Source organism: Pogona vitticeps, chromosome 5 (genome assembly GCF_051106095.1).
Source record: "Pogona vitticeps strain Pit_001003342236 chromosome 5, PviZW2.1, whole genome shotgun sequence".
NCBI classification, from domain to species: Eukaryota; Metazoa; Chordata; class Lepidosauria; order Squamata; family Agamidae; genus Pogona; species Pogona vitticeps.
This window is the reverse complement of record NC_135787.1, coordinates 180,270,648-180,284,840: the sequence shown is the minus strand read 5'-3', so window position 1 is coordinate 180,284,840 and position 14,193 is coordinate 180,270,648. Positions and strand designations below refer to the sequence as shown.

Sequence of the window (14,193 nt, the reverse complement as noted above, 5' to 3'; positions counted from 1 at the left end):
CATATACTGGTGAGTTGCATGCTGTAGTAACAATTAATGAGGGGTTCCACAAGTATGTATACCTATGTTCGCTTGGGTGTGATGGAAGACCAAAAAAATCATCACTCCCCAATTAGCATGGTGGACAGGGGGTGCATATGCAGAGCTGACTGATGGATTACAATGTACGGGCGAGGTTCTAGAAGTGACATTTTATTTCTTTATTTACTTGTCTTGTATCATGTATTTGCCTTCAGTCCGAACCTTTGTTTCTATAGATTAGACACTTGTCTGTCTTCAATGTAATATACTCATGTTTATTATGAGATTACACATTATATATAAATTGTACCATTGAACACGGGTACAAATATGAAGTTCTGCGTGGTTATGTTTGATTTTAAAAAGTTGGGAATGTAGAGGCCTGGCATTTCTCCTACTTCATTTCCACTGTTCCACCTCGAAAGAGTTGCCCAACAGATCTCTGTGAAGTGGCAAGTCTATCATTGTCCTAGGAAGTTTAACACAAGTTTGGGATATCAAAATCCTAAGCATGGATTACTTCTGCAACTTCCTAGAACAAAACTTGTTCTTCGTGCATTCACTTCACATAGATTTTACTTATTTTCCTACTATACAGGTCTTGTTCATGCCAGGCTGGTTATGAAGGAAAGAAAATGGTGCAACAGTCAGAAAGTCCTCAAAACTGTTTCAGACATTAAAGAAGCAAGCAAAAGCAAAAATATTTAGAACAATAACCAAAATTCAATCCTTTAAAAAGATCTATAAATAAAAAGGGAGGGAGAAAGAAGGGAAGAGAATAAAACAAAGAAGAGATTAAAAAACTGGAAGAGACAAATGGATGTTAAAAGCAGGCACATTCATGGACAGATGCCAGCTACTTACGTTCACCTCGGTGATTGCTATATCAACAATGCTACCCACAACAATCAAGGCGTCAAATGTATTCCATGCATCACAGAAATAGTGCTGCATGTGGCAGAGAAGCCAAGGAAAAAGAGAAAGAAAGAAACAAAGACGAAGAGAGAAAGAGAGAAAAAAAGTATACGTATAAAAATAAACAAAAACCAAAATAAATAAACAAAGCATGAAAGAGGGAGAGAAGAGAAAAAAATAAGAAAAGAAAGAGGTTACGTGGGCATATTAAAGAGTCTCTTACCACTCTACAGTACTGGTTGCTCATACCTCTGTAACATGATGGAGGGTATCAACAAAAGCCTGGTTAGTTAGAATGTCGCACTCAAACATGTCTGGAATATTTTGGAGGGAAAAAGCACAAGCTCTGTGTGCTTTCACCAGCCACAGCTGTGACGAGTGAAAAAGGAGGCTTTCAACTCCCCCTTTTTCCCCCCATGGGAGAAGGACGACGGCAAGTTCAATAAAAGCATGACTAGAGGGAAGAAAACACAAAGCAGAAAGAAAGAAAAAAAGGAGGAAACAGAGGAGGAAGAAGAGAAGGGATATTTGGTGGCATCCTAGGGAGGGTAGAGTAATACTCACATTAGTTTCACTGAGAATGACGTCTATAATGCTGCCAATTACGATGAGGAAGTCAAAAACATTCCAAGGATCACTAAAGTAACCCTACATAAGGAAGGGGCAGGCAGGATGGGGATTAAAAAGGAATGTTAGACAGACAAAAACAGTTCAAATTTGCCATTAGAATTACTGCCCTTTTACCTTCCAGTGGCCTTAGAAGAGCAAACTGGACTAGGTTTTGCCATTCAGCCACAGAAATTGGCATTACTCAAACAAGCAATCCTACTGAAACTAAAGGGATAAGGTGTTTATATAAGGGCTATCTTGTATAAATGCAAATATAGGATGGCATGGTTCTTGAATATGAATGCTAGGAAGACGCCACTCCCTCATGTTCTGCTGTATCTTCTTTGACTCTTTCTTTAAATATTACTAGCCTGAGTGCATTCTTGGTTAACATTTGGGCAGCTCAGGCACTCAATGGGTAGGAGAACAAACAGGAGAGAAAAAAAGAGATTATCCCCATAACTATATCCATCTAGCTGTAAAAGGACCCATTATGGAATATAAAACCTGGACTGTAGTATTTCAGTCAGGGAACTCTACACTGGAAACCAGGATTATCTGACTAATGATGGGAACTGAATTCATGCTTAATTACAAGAGGCAGTATTCTGTACCATATCACAGTATGCTGTCCTATGTTATTCTGTGATATGGTACGCTACTGACAGAAATTGGTTGTCTCTGGGAAGTGCTGGAAATAAAGCAGTGTAGAGTAAATAAAGAACCTAATGATGTAAAAAAGATGGGCTTGCTACAAAATAATCTTTCAAATGTCCTGTCCCTCAAGTTCATTTCCCTCCTCCCACAATAAGGATTGCTATTTTTCAACTAGGTTTTTTATGCTTCATAATGAGCAGTATGTACCTTAACTATTCGTTATTGCAGTGTTTTCTCTCTTTGTGACAAATTGTAGATAAATTGGATTAAGGCATATTGTAAATTGGACTGAAACTTTTTGAGTCCTGAAATTTGGTTTTTCACCTTAAAAAAATTGGGAACTGTTTGCAAATATTCTGTATTTTATATCTCAAAAAAAAACACTCCTTGCCCTGTTCAAAAATCACTCTCACACTATAATATGAAAAAATGACACACGCCCTCTGGTTGTTTATCCATTTACACCAGTCTGAATCCCTGTTTCTCAGCTGTGGACTGTTTTCAAAGAGGCTAAACCCAGTGCCACAGTATTTTCTATTCTTAGTGCAGTGAAGAGCAGGTCATGAGTAAAATTTAAGGCTGAGTTCCCAGGAAAGTTTACAGAAAGGAGAAAGCAGAGGAGGGGAAGAGCAGTAGATTCCATTACTGGCAACAGACAGACCAGGTTTAAGAAACTTATAGAGGATAATAATTATAACCCACAGCTAGGCCACACACTGACAAAGAGTTCATTTTTGAACTCTCCAGTGTATACCAGCTGAAGGTCTCAGGACTGAAAATCCTTATAGATTCATACTACTGATTCTGTCTGATCCGTATTTGGAGTAGTTGTTAGAGTGCTTTATTGGAGGAAACAGAATAGAGTGTAGAGTTAGAAGAAAGCAAAGTAATTTCTGAAGAACTCAAAGGAAATTTCCATGCACAGCATATATCAAATGTTTTTAATCTCATTGATAAGGGCCTAGTGCTTTGGGAAAGGAAGAAAGAGTACAGGAAATTAGAACTGGGAGATATCCATCAATACCCAGCCTACAGGTCTGAGAGTAAAACATTAGAATTAGTGTCATGGTGATCTCCAGCATCTCTAGGAACCAGACGTACCTGAAATAAAACTGTAATTAAAACTTTAAACTACAGGGAAGGAGAAAAGTTACAGATTAAGAGGTACAAATATTTTGAGTAACATACCACATATTTTGGATGTACTGTATAAATAGATTAGCAAGAATACGTTCATGACCCCTGAACAGATGATAGCTTGGAGATTTATAAGGTAAATGAGAAACGGGACAATTCAATCATAGTGTATTCAGTGAAGGCAGGTGAAGTAGGTGACCATTAGCAGGACATAAATTATGAACATATCTGTCTTCCATGTCATTCTTTCTAGCATCTATTAAAGGTTTCTCAGGGTCATATTAGATGCAGTGACTTCAGATCTCTAGCATCCATTGCTAAGAGAATTAAGACTTTCTTCCCCCCCTTCCTAATACCAAAAAATTGAATCAAATAATTTCCCAGCACTTTTGAGCTAGTTTTTGTGGTGCATGGGAATTTGGAGCATGGGGTGTCACCAATTCTGGGAGAAGCAGTGGGATCCAGTAGAATTACTTAATTGGATCTTAGTCAGTGTCTGTTGTTGATTTGAAAATGAAAGAGTAGCCACCAGTGAGAAGTGCTTTCATCCTTTGCGCCTGACATGGTCCAATCAGAACTCTGCACCACATTTCCATTGAAAGAAATATTCCCATTGGTGTCGCTCATTTGTTTAAAAAAGAGAAAACACCACGATCTTCATAATGGCATGCCACGAGACCGCATATTATACCTAGTTTGACTCTCAGGTTGTATATGGATTTAAATTTTGATAGTCTTGAAGGAGGTGCCATAGAGTGGTTGTTTTCATAGGATATACTTTTGTGTTTCACCACAAATTCTTGACAAACCAGTTCTGTAACTTTTGTATTATTCCATTTTGTACATAACCCATAAGAAGCTTCCAGAACCACAAATGGCACTGCTACAAACGAGCCTTGTGGTGCAGTGGTTAAACTGCAGTGAATATTTTGCTCATGACCTAAGTTTGATCCTAGGCTAAGTTAACTGGCTTGAGGATGACTCAATCTCTCATCCTTCCAAGGTTGGTTAATTGAGTACCTATCTTGGTAGGCCAATGTGTAGCCTTCATTAAATATAAACCTGACACTTTGCACATTTCTACAATAGGTACCATGTGCAGTTCAGTGGGCTTGTCATGGTCAACTACTAAATAACATGCTGTCACACCTCCCCAAACTCAAATTTAATGATGATGATGATGATACTACTGTAGTGTGAGTAAATTTTACTTGAGCAGGATCTGTTTGTAATCCAGTCTTTAATTTCACTGCTCAGATTATTTCTAAAGGACCAGGAGCAGTATCTGCATCAAGCAGAAAAGAGGGGGATGGGATGCCCTACTCCCCTGTACACACACAGAAAGTCATTTCTCCTTCCTCCATTATGTGCATATGCTTATCTAATTACTAATGCTGGATCAGGGTAGTACACAATGATGTTAAGGGAGAACTTGCTCCTTTTGCTCTACAAAAATAACTGTCAGTACTTAAAAAAGGCAAATGCAGATATGAATTAGGATTTTAAAACACACATCCTCTGGTGTGATATTAGAAGGTGAGGCATCTTTTCCAAATGTTTGCATCTGAAATCTGTTCCTAACCGTCTCATGTTTGTTTAATTATCTGAATCCTAGATAGAATGCAGGAAGACATTTTGTTTGATTAATATTTAGCCACAGGATATGTCACCAACAACACTGCATGGGCTTTAGAAAATAGCATATTTCGTGGCCTAAAGACACTAGCCAGAGTTCCTTCTCAATGTCAACCAGGAAAACCAACCAAACCTAGCAATTAGCAGAGCAATCACTGGGACCAAATGTTAGCCTTAAGTGCACATTAAAAACAACAGTGTACTGAATTCTATCCTCAGCTAAAACTGTGAATCCACTAAAGATGAAATTCTGCTGTATTAAAAACAATGATATTTTTGCCATCAGTAGAAGTAAGATTGCACCTAGGAACAGATGTGAGCTGTATGAATGCTACTGGAAGTGGAGATGCTCATTTGAGGTGTGCTTGAACCTCAGGGCAGAATATAGTTTATATAGCAGAAAAGGCACTTCTCTCACAGCCACAATCTCCTAGGGATTATGTTTACACCAAAGTGATTCCAATTGATTTCTGGCCTTTAATACGAGTGTTACAGTATGCCAGCTCTGGAGTCAAGCAATAGTTCTCTGTGTGTACTGTGTTTCCCACTCCCCATCTTCAGTGGTTCACTGCCATTGCACAGCTTGTTGCTTTTGTGACATGCATGAAATATAAATAATGTGGGAAGAATTCAAAATCACTCCATTTGTGTTATTTTGATTATAAATAAGAATCTTTTAAACAGTCTTGCCATTTTAGCCAGCTTTCCATCAAACATTTCATATAAAAATATAAACTCATAATTTTAAAAGCATTTCCAAATCTTGCTATTAATTGTAGTATAACATGAATAACTGAAATAAGAATACTGTTTCTGTAGTACAGGCCAAATAAATAGCATGTTCTCAAGTTTCAGAAATGCTGTACGAATTATGTGCCTCATCTGACTTGCAATCCTTCTTCAAATAATGAGTCTTTCTTGAAGAATGTGTTTTAAGAACAATTCCTATCAATTGTCAGCAACACAAACTGAAAAAGAACTAGACTCCCTATATATAATTTTCATTCTAATCCCATATGATATTTGCTGTTACACATGTGTCTCACAGAGAGAAAAGCTAATCATGGAAGCCATTTTTAATCTAAACGGAGGATGAACTTTCCCACCAGAAAATTTATTGTCCTTTCTTTTTCTCCTGGGAGAATAAGAGAGGACTGAGAGTTAACTGCTGGCACTGTTTATTTTTGCAACGGGGAAGTTTAGTGTTCTATTCAAAGACTGCGCTTTTGCTTTCATACCAGAGGTATAATTATCTGGTAAAGTCTCCAAGTGATTATTCACAGCAATCTGTTGAGAATTTAAGGCACACAATACTCTGAAATCATTAATAGGAGGACAGGAGGGTAGTGTGTGTGTATGTGTAATACATATTAGTATCACTGTAACGATACAATACTTTTTCCCCAATAAAAGTTGAATGAATTACCCCATCATCAATTAGTTAAAGAAAGTGTTGATCATAAGTATGCAGTAGGTGGCTGATGTGGAATCTCATTTGTGCAAGGAAAGCAGGTCATTCTGCCCATTCAGAATGTGTCTCCCAATGGGATCTGTTTCCTTGCTTGCTGAGAATCAGCTAACAAGAAACCTTAGTTTGTTTCAACAACAATGGAGTAAAAATTCTTCGGAGAGTACTCTTCTTACTGATGAAACTGAGCTTAAAGTGTGATGTTAGTTAACAGAGAAAGTCACCCATTGGAGGCTGCCTGAATTCTGTACAGAGAGGCCTTTCTGAATTATATGAAGAATCTTTAGGAGAAGGTAATTAGTATATTGAAGTGCAAAGCACTCCATCTCCGCACTGAGATCCAATGGGATACACAGGAAAAGAAACATTTATTCCAAACATGTTAGGACTTGAGTTTCAGGGCCATCCCAATAATATGCCACCAGAAAAGCAGCACAGAACTCTTACATCTGTACAGTTTCTTGTATCACAATATAAAAAGGGCAGAAATCAGCCAAAGTCCTGCCTTCAGAAAGGCAGTATGGGGCCATAATTTCTTCACTTTTCACACCTATATATTTTCTGCTAAAACGTCCTAAATAGATACATTCCCTAAATAAAGGAATACTGTATTTCTCCATGTATAAGACACCTCAACCAACACGAATTTGACACAACTCCGGGAGGCAGTGGAAGATAGGAGGGCCTGGCATGCTCTGGTCCATGGGGTCACAAAGAGTCGGACAGGACTAAACAACGACGAAACCTCATGCATAACACGCCCCCCACTTTTCTAATCCAAAATTAAGAAATCTAAGTGGGGCTTAGCAAGTGTAGGGGGAAAGGGATCAAAGTGCTCCAGGATCACTTTGATCCCTGCTTTCTCCCTTTATGCTAAGCCCCACGGGGCTTAGCAAAAGGAGGGGGAAAGGGATAAAAGCAATCCTGCAACTGCACGATCGCTTTGACCCCTTTCCCCCTTATACAGCCACAAGATTGCTTTGATTCTTTCCCCCCTCCTTTTGTTAAGCCCCATGGGACTTAGCAAGCATAGGGGAAAGCAGGAATCAAAGTGATCCTGCAGCGCTTTGATCCCTGCTTTCCTTTTGCTAAGGATTAGCAAATGGAGGGGAAAGCAGGAATCAAAGCCCTGCAGGAACAATTTGATCCCTGCTTTCTCCTCCACTTGTTTTTGTATTCTCCTCAGCTTACTTCCGTGTATATGATGACCCTCAATTTTTAGTCTAAAAAGTTTAGACAAAAGTATGGTCTTATACACGGAAAAATACGGCATGCATTGCATGCAGAATCCACTAGTTGGCTCATTCAGTAAACACTGGAGAATTGACAGCATTCTGTTTTGGGCAAAACCCAGCACACTTGTGTTACTTTGCCAGCAGTTGTTGTTATGGTGGGGGAAAAACTCTGTAATATACCACTGCCGTAGTATTTAACGCAGAATGATCCTGATAGGTTTGAGCACTGGGCTTAAAACAATAGAATGAAATATATCAGTTGCAAAGTTCTACATCTGAGGGAAAATCAATTCAGAATTATAAGATGGGATATACTTGGCTCAGTAGTACTGTGAGTGAGAAGGATCTTGGAATTGTTGTAGATCACAAGCTGAATACAGTATGAGACCACAGTGTGATGTGGCTGTAAAAAAGGCCAATGATATTTTAGGCTGCATTAACAGAGGTATAGTCTCCAAATCCCATAAAGTACTAGTCCCTCTCTATTTGGCACAGGTTAGGCCTCATCTAGAGTACTAAGTCCACTTCTGGACACTGCACTTTAAGAACGATGCCAAACAAACTGATACATGTTCAGAAGAGGGCAACAAGGATGATCAGGGGACTGGAAGCCAAGCTGTATGAGGAAAGGCTTAAAGAACTGGGCATGTTTAGCTTTGAGAAAAGAAGCCTAAAGGGAGATAGGATAGTATATTTCAAACATTTGAAAGGTAGTCATACAGAGGAGGGGGAGAAACTGTTGTTGATCACTACAAAGTGCAGGACACATAAAGATGGGATCAAGTTACAGGAAGCCAGATTTTGGCAGAATAACAGGAAAAGGTTCTAACTGTTAAAGATGTATGACAATGGAACCAATTACCTGTAGAAGGCGGCAAGTGCTCCAATGCTGGAGGCATTGAAGAGAAAACTGGACAACCATTTGTTAGATTTACTTTGATTTGGATTTCTGAATTTAGCAGAGGGTTGGACTCAATAGAAGGACATGGTGGTGTTGTGGGCTAAACCGCAGAAGCCTTTGTGTGCTGCAGGGTCAGAAGACCAGCAGTTGTAAGATCGAATCCACATGATGGAGTGAGCTCCCGTCGCTTTGTCCCAGCTCCTCGCCAACCTAGCAGTTCGAAAGCATGTAAATGCGAGTAGATAAATAGGTACCATCTTGATGGGAAGGCAAACAGCGTTCCGAATCTACGTTGCACTGGCCACGTGACAATGGAAACTGTCTATGGACAAACGCTGGCTCCACGGCTTGGAAACGGGGATGAGCACCGCCTCCTAGAGTCGAACATGACTGACTAAAATGTCAAGGGGAACCTTTACCTGGACTCAATGACTTTATAGGTCCCTTCCAACTCAAAGATTCTATGATTGTAAGAGCCCATTTTGAACAATTATACCATACCAATGAAGGATTTTCTTCTGCAACAAACTGGAATAAAGTGTATATGTATTTTAAAGGAGTATTATGTATCTGTGTAAAAATAGATTTTAAAAGGTTATGTCAATTTTCAATGTTACTAAGGTCCTCTTTTTGGGATCTGATATAATGTTAGAAGCCTATGGAGATATAGAATGAAATGCAAGAGATAATCATTTTGCTTCATCATCAATGTTATGCCTATTTGCTTTTGGAAATAAGGGAAGATATTTGTAAATGTGAACTTCTTGGTTATGAACTAAGCAAAAGGGCAACTAAATGTGCTTTATTGACAAAGCTCTGGCCAAACTACAAAGCAATGTAACAACATCAAGAAGCTACAAGGATGGATACTTTGAGCTACTTGTCCCCGGGCAAGACCCTAGGATAGTGAGGCAAACCTTTTTGAGCCCGAGTGCCCAAACTGCAACACCCCTCGCCAAACAACAACCCAGTGGGCGGTGAGTGGCGGACGTGGTGGCAGAAGTGGGAATCCTGGAAACAAAGGTGCCTCCAGGCCTGACTCCAGATCTGCCTCCAGTCATGTCCAACCCCGTCACTACCTATAGCTTGGCCAGCCCACCACTGCCAGCTGCTTTGGATCCTGGCCTGCCACCTATTGCGGAGCTAGCACTGTGGCTGCAGCCGCCTCCTCAGGTTTGGCTGCTGGGGGTAGTGATCCAGCGACTTATTGCTTGCGTGCCCACAGAGAGGGCGCTGCATGCCAGCTGTGGCACACGTGCCATAGGTTTGCCATTGCTGCCCTAGGATCACAAGATTTGCTCTAATACAAAATGATGCTTTTTCTGGGCACTAAGAAAAATTGTGTAATACATTCTCCCCACCCCAACTTGTCATCTATTAATATGAAACTGAATTTTAATTATGAATGGAATATTCACAGACATGGAAGAATATAAGCTTTCTTATAATAGGAAAATATAAAATGAAAAGTATCTCTAAGTGTTAAGCATGTTGTTGATGCACACAAAATCAGTACAAAGTATTTTCACCCAACCTAGCCAGATTACAGTCTATGCAAAGTCCACTGTTGATTTTCTGGTGCCATGTCATTATATTCTTTGCTGCTCTAACAATATCCACCTAGCATTTCATTCTCTGTCTCATGCTGTTTCTTCCTCCTTAGATAACTGCCTCATGCAATTATTATTTATTTTCCATATTTAGACCCTGTGTTCTTACTAAAATCCAAACAATTTCCCTCTCTAATCTCTCAAGGAAAGTGGATTGCCATGGGGGTAGACCACTACAGGAGCTGATAACCACGCCTCCCATTGGCTTTATATGCTACTGTAAGAGGGTGCCAGATTAAAGCATTTTATATTACAGTAACTAGATGCTGCTATAGGATAACCGATATAAATTCTATGTCTTTACAATACAATATTATTCTCAGCTATCAAATGTTTATTATATTAATATCTCTGTTTACAAACTGAAAAGCCAAACAAACAGGCAGGTGCCAACAAATGCTATGATTATACTTAAGATGGCGACCAGTTAGCGGAGGTCTGCGTTTTTCCTCAGGTGCAGTTTGTTTTTTGTTCTTTTTGTTTGTTTTGCTTTGTTTTTTTTTTTTTTTTGTTCTCTGTTCTTTCTCCTCTTTCTCCTCCTTCCTTAATCTGCTTATCTTACTTGTTGTGCTCTTTATTTTGGGTCGTTTATTCTTTGCTTTTTTTTTTCCCGGTCATGTTGCAGTTTGTTTTTGTTTGCTGCAGCTTCTTTTTACAGTTTCTTTGCAGGGTTTTTTTGTAATCTTTTGGCAACTGTTGCAGTCAGCTTCTTTGGTACTGTAACTGCTCTCCTCCCCCCCCCCCGCTGACGTCCTTGTATGGTTATGCCTGGTTTTGGGCCTGTGGTTCTCCACCTGCCTCGGTTGGAGAGGCAAGATCCGGCTTCCCTTGTATGGTCGTTTCCGGTTTGAAGCTGTGGTTTTGCTGCTGAATCGGCTGGAGAGATGAGCCTGGCTTCCCAGGTAGGGTTGCTGCCCCCCCCCCGGCTACTGCATTGCCAGAGGAGTGGCGAGGAGTGTTATGAAGCCCTGTGAAGAGCTGGGGCATTTGTGAAGAACTGTGCTCCTGCCTGCACCCTTGGATGGGCACCTGCTGTGGAGGAAGCCTTCCATTGTGGGGACACTGGTTTGTCAACTTGCAGGCTGGCGTTGATGAGAACTCTTGGCTTGGCCTCGTGAGAACGTTAGTGTTCTACTGGCCCTGAGAAAGGAGGCTGGTTGCTTGGAATCTGGACGGCTGAGGTTTGGCACTTGGTGTGGAGTTTGGATCTATCAATATGACCCCCCCCCCGTCGCCTCCTTCTTGGTGGGAGGTTCTGACTTTAGTCCGCGGTGCCTGTCATCCCTGTCTGCCTTTGAGACTTCTTCACCTCCCCTGGCTGGATCAGGCTTGTTGCCTTGTAACCTGCTGGGGTGTTGGTGGCGACGGCCAAGCCCTAGAAAGGACTGGCCATATGACCAATACTGCTGCATAACAGTGACTAAATCATCTTTGGCAGCGAGCCTGTTGAGGAGGACTGAGACCTTTTACTGGGTATGATGAGAGGGGGTAGTCTGGGTGTTGAATGTCTTTGTTCTATTTTTATTTATTTATTTATTTTTCTTTCTTCATATCTCATTTTTAAATTGTTTAAATTTCTTTTAGTTTATTTTGTTTAGTTTTCCTTAAATTATTTTCTTTTGCATAATTCTATATGAGTTATAGTGTTAAATGCTTAATTTGTTTATGTATATTGTTACTGATGTCTGATTAATTTGATCTTATTGCGTTTATTATGTAACTGTTTATTTTGTTTGATCATTCATTTGATTTGATTGTTAAATCTGTTACTAATTATCAGATACTCTTTAGTTTTTAAATCTTTTGGTTTCCTTTTTCTTTCTTGGTTGGCATGGAGTGGAAGGCTTCCCTCCAAGGGGGACTTTTTAACATCATCAGGGTGTGTGGAGCCTTGTGTCATCAGTATGCGGATGACACTCAGCTCTACATCTCCTTTTTGCCAACCGCAAGAGATGCCGTTTTGTCCCTTCGCCGCTGCCTGGAGACTGTACTGCAGTGGATGCAGGAGAACGGGCTAAGGCTGAACCTGGAGAAGACTGAGGTACTGAGGGTGGGTCCCCCCACAGCTGGGGTCCACACCGCCTTTTTTCACTTCAGGCGGGTAGCACAGCTGTGGCCCTACCTTGATGTGGGGGCACTCACTACCTTGGTGCATGCACTCGTAGTCTCAAGATTAGACCACTGCAATGCGCTCTACGTGGGGCTACCTTTGAGGCTGCTGCGGAAACTACAGGTGGTGCAGAATGCAGCGACCAGGTTACTTAGTGGAGTGAAAAAATACCAACACATCTCACCCACTCTGGCCGCATTGCATTGGCTGCCCATCCGATTCCACATCAACTTCAAAGTGTTGATGCTCATGTACAAAGCCCTAAACGGTTTAGGGCCTCGTTACCTGGCAGAACGCCTACCCCCACCAAGGTCTACCCGTGTCACTCGTGCGAGCCAGGAGGTGAGGTTGAGGAGTCTAACGCCGAAGGAGGCCCGGAAGGAAAAGACAAGAAATCGGGCCTTCTCAGCGGTGGCTCCTCGCCTCTGGAACAATCTACCTCCTGAGATTCGCGGGGCTCCCTCGCTGGATATCTTTAAGAATCAATTAAAAACATGGATGTTTCGGCAGGCCTTCCTATCAGATAATCTCTGACGCCTTTTCTTTCCGTTCTATTGTTTCTCTTACTCTGTGTATGGCTTTTATTATTTAAATTGTTTATGTATTTTTATTGTACTTTTATGGTTGTTAGCCGCCTAGAGTGGTCCTGACCCGACCAGATAGGCGGGATATAAATAAAATAAATATAAAATATTATATCTATATCTATATCTATATCTATATCTATATCTATATCTATATCTATATCTATCTCTATCTATCTATCTATCTATCTATCTATCTATCTATCTATCTATCTATCTATCTATCTATCTATATATATGGAGACCCAGGTGTCGTCTGTGGTCCGTTCCACATATTTCCACCTTCGGCAGATTGCCCAGCTGCATCCCTATCTTGATGTGGGGGTGCTCACTACGTTGGTCTATGTGCTCATAGTCTCAAGATTAGACTACTGTAATGTGCTCTATGTGGGCCTGCCTTTGAGACCGACGCGTAAACTTCAGATGTTACAAAATGCGGCGGCCAGACTTCTTACAGGGGTGAAAGGATACCAACATATTTTCCCCATGCTAGCCACCTTGCATTGGCTTCCCATCCATTTCCGCATTGATTTCAAAGTTCTTATGATTATATATAAAGTCCTAAACAGTTTAGGACCTCGATATCTGGCAGAGCACCTTCTCCCACCCAGCTCTGCCAGAGTCACTCGTTCCAGCCAGGCTGGGCAGCTGAGGGGTCTAACGCTGAGGTAGGTCCAGAAGGAAAGAACAAGGAGTAGGGCAGTGGCCCCTTGCCTTTGGAAAAAAATTGCCAGTGGAGATCTGCCTGGCTCCCTCTCTGGATGTTTTCAGGAATAAACTTAAAACCTGGCAATTTGGGCAGGCTTTCTCTCCTGCCATATCTTAACTGCCATATCTTAATTACTTATACTTCACCATTTTGGACTTATAATATATGTTTTCAGTTTTATTGTCTAGATGGGTGGGATAGAAATATAATAAATAAATAAATAAATAAATAAATAAATAAATAAATAAATAAATAAATAAATAAATAAATAAATAAATAAATAAATAAATAAATAAATAAATAAATAAATAAATAATTTCAAAGATCTTGCTCTGCTGAAGCTGGTTCATTGTTTCGGAACATTTATAGTAAACAATGCTTTCATGCCACAAGTTTAAAAATGCTGTAGCTTTATGGCCATTTTCTGCGAACAACAACAATAACAGGGAGTAGGCATCTGGAGATATGAGTAATAGAGCACTGCCACAGAATAATGCATGGTTGTGACAGGCAGGCTTTCACAAGCAACTGTAACAAGAGAGGAAGTTGCCTAAAAGCAGCTCCATTATAACAACGTGCCTTGAGAGCCATTGCTAAAAGCA

At 40.5% G+C, this 14,193-nt stretch overlaps 1 protein-coding gene across 14 annotated transcripts in view; it reads right to left on the bottom strand.

Moving 5' to 3' along the window:
• The window catches only part of CACNA1C (calcium voltage-gated channel subunit alpha1 C), a 658,158-nt gene that overhangs the window by 78,414 nt on the left and 565,551 nt on the right, over window positions 1–14,193 (bottom strand). For 12 of the 14 annotated variants that reach the window (XM_078376325.1, XM_078376333.1, XM_078376335.1 and 9 more), the window contains one exon: window positions 886–969. The exons of 1 other annotated variant lie outside the window; for it this stretch is intronic. In XM_078376325.1, the coding sequence (XP_078232451.1) occupies window positions 886–969 (84 nt within the window). Of the gene's footprint in view, window positions 1–885; window positions 970–1,500; window positions 1,585–14,193 lie in introns of all 14 variants that reach the window. One more of the 14 variants, XM_078376337.1, reaches the window with a different exon arrangement.